Genomic DNA, 1677 nt, shown 5'->3' with positions numbered 1-1677 from the left:
CAACAAGAAAGTAAGATGACAATGGACGCATCCCAAATCTACTAGGAATGCACTGCGATCACCTAAATCAACTGTATTGAGTTGATGGGTGTGTTGCGCTCGTATATGTCCTTTGCCCGTCCTTAGCCAAATGCACTATGTCAAGGTATCCTCCAGAAATGCGTTGGTTAAGGGGTGTGTTACGGGGATATATGCGCTGTTGCCCGTCCTCTGTAAAGATACAGTTGCTCTATTGAACAACATGCATTATAACTTATCATGCGTCCATTCCAATAAAATATTAAAGAAAATTTTGTCTGGTAATTTGGGAAGAAGTCTAATCAATTCGTATCTCCATGCAATTATGGCTTAGCAAACGAAAGGATGTTTTTTTTTTCTGAAAATTCCATAAATGCGTGAGGTGGAACGAAGCGCCTGTTGAGCTGCTTGAGGTCAGTCACCGCACAAATCGCGTTGGGCCCTACCACGACCCAACCTATAAATATCCCCTTCCCCATTTTTGGATTTTTTTTACCAGCAAAAATCGGGACCCTAAACATTTTGCTTTCAGAACCCTGTTCTTCTCCCAAAAGCTCGAAGTTTACCAGACCTTCCCGTTCGTTTCCATGACCAATCAAACATCAAACCAACCTGCTTCACCTTCCGTTCCTGACCAAGTAGCCATGCGAGAGGTAGCATTCCTGGCTGCCAGTCGCAGGCTTGCCGCACAAGCCCGTACCGTCTCCAGACCCACCGGAAGATCTCAAAGAAATTCTTTGGCCATTAGGCCTCCTGCGTTCAAGAGAGGAGGAAGCACTGAGAGCATGCTCACGCCAACACCGTCCGTCTCCACTAAAAGTGAGTGGAAGAGGCAAGACGATACGGAGGTGTTTGGCAACATCCTAATCACTCTGAATTAAGGAGGTGGACTGCCCGAGGTAGGGGTTGTAAAACAGCCTCTACCTACGGAGGAGGAGGCAGCAGTTGTGGTGGATGAAGCAAGAAAGGATGATGTAGTGGTGGTGGAAGAAGTGGTGGTTGAAGAAGAAAAAGGGAATGATGTTCTGGTCCCGGAGACTCCGAAGGCCACCATTATCGCACAGATTTTTGATGAGCCTCCACAAATGGAAGAAGAGAAAATTGCGATCATTGAAAGAGAAGAAAATGAGACCGTAGTTGAAGAGGCCGGAGAAGCGGTGATAGCATTAATAACCCCTGACATTGCGATGGAGGAGGTTGCAGGGGATGGGCTGCCAGCTGAGGCAGAGAAGGAAGTAGAAGTTAGATTAAAGAAGGTTGCTGAGGGCGAGAAGGAAGATAAGAAGAAGAAGAAGAGTAAGGGACAGAAGGCGGGGAAGGTGGAGTCGTCGCATCATCACAAGTCAAGAAGAAACAAAGAGAAAAAGGATGATGATGAAGATGAAGAGGCCAAGAAAAAGAGGAGAGGAGATAAAGAAGAGAGAAAATTGCGCCAAAAGGAGAAGAGGCGCCTGAGAGAAGAATGGAGAATCGACCTCAATAAGGGAGGATAGGAGGAAACGACGCAGTTGATGGAGAAGTCGTAGCCTGAAGCAACACAATTGGTTGCGATGGATGAAGGAGAAGAAACAGAGGGAACCCTCCTAATGCAACGTCGTAGGCAAAATGCGCCGCAAGGGTCTAGTATTGACCCTCAGTGTTTAATGTTAGCATTGGAAG

At 46.6% G+C, this 1677-nt stretch overlaps 1 protein-coding gene across 1 annotated transcript; it reads left to right on the top strand.

Moving 5' to 3' along the window:
- Positions 1 to 605: 605 nt before the first annotated feature.
- On the top strand, positions 606 to 1511 carry LOC120080466 (capping protein inhibiting regulator of actin dynamics-like). The gene is made up of 2 exons (XM_039035127.1): positions 606 to 837; positions 922 to 1511. Exons 1-2 carry the CDS (start codon positions 606 to 608, stop codon positions 1509 to 1511), a joined length of 822 nt encoding a protein of 273 aa, XP_038891055.1.
- Positions 1512 to 1677: the final 166 nt, after the last annotated feature.

Source organism: Benincasa hispida, chromosome 1 (assembly GCF_009727055.1).
Source record: "Benincasa hispida cultivar B227 chromosome 1, ASM972705v1, whole genome shotgun sequence".
Lineage (NCBI taxonomy): Eukaryota > Viridiplantae > Streptophyta > Magnoliopsida > Cucurbitales > Cucurbitaceae > Benincasa > Benincasa hispida.
Note: the sequence above shows the minus strand (reverse complement) of the source record. Positions and strands in the feature narration are given on the sequence as shown.

Coding starts and splice junctions, on each gene's coding strand:
- LOC120080466 (XM_039035127.1), top strand. CDS start 606: ATGACCAATCAAACATCAAACCAACCTGCTTCACCTTCCGTTCCTGAC. Junction 838..921: donor ACCGTCCGTCTCCACTAAAA/GTGAGTGGAAGA, acceptor TGCCCGAGGTAG/GGGTTGTAAAACAGCCTCTA.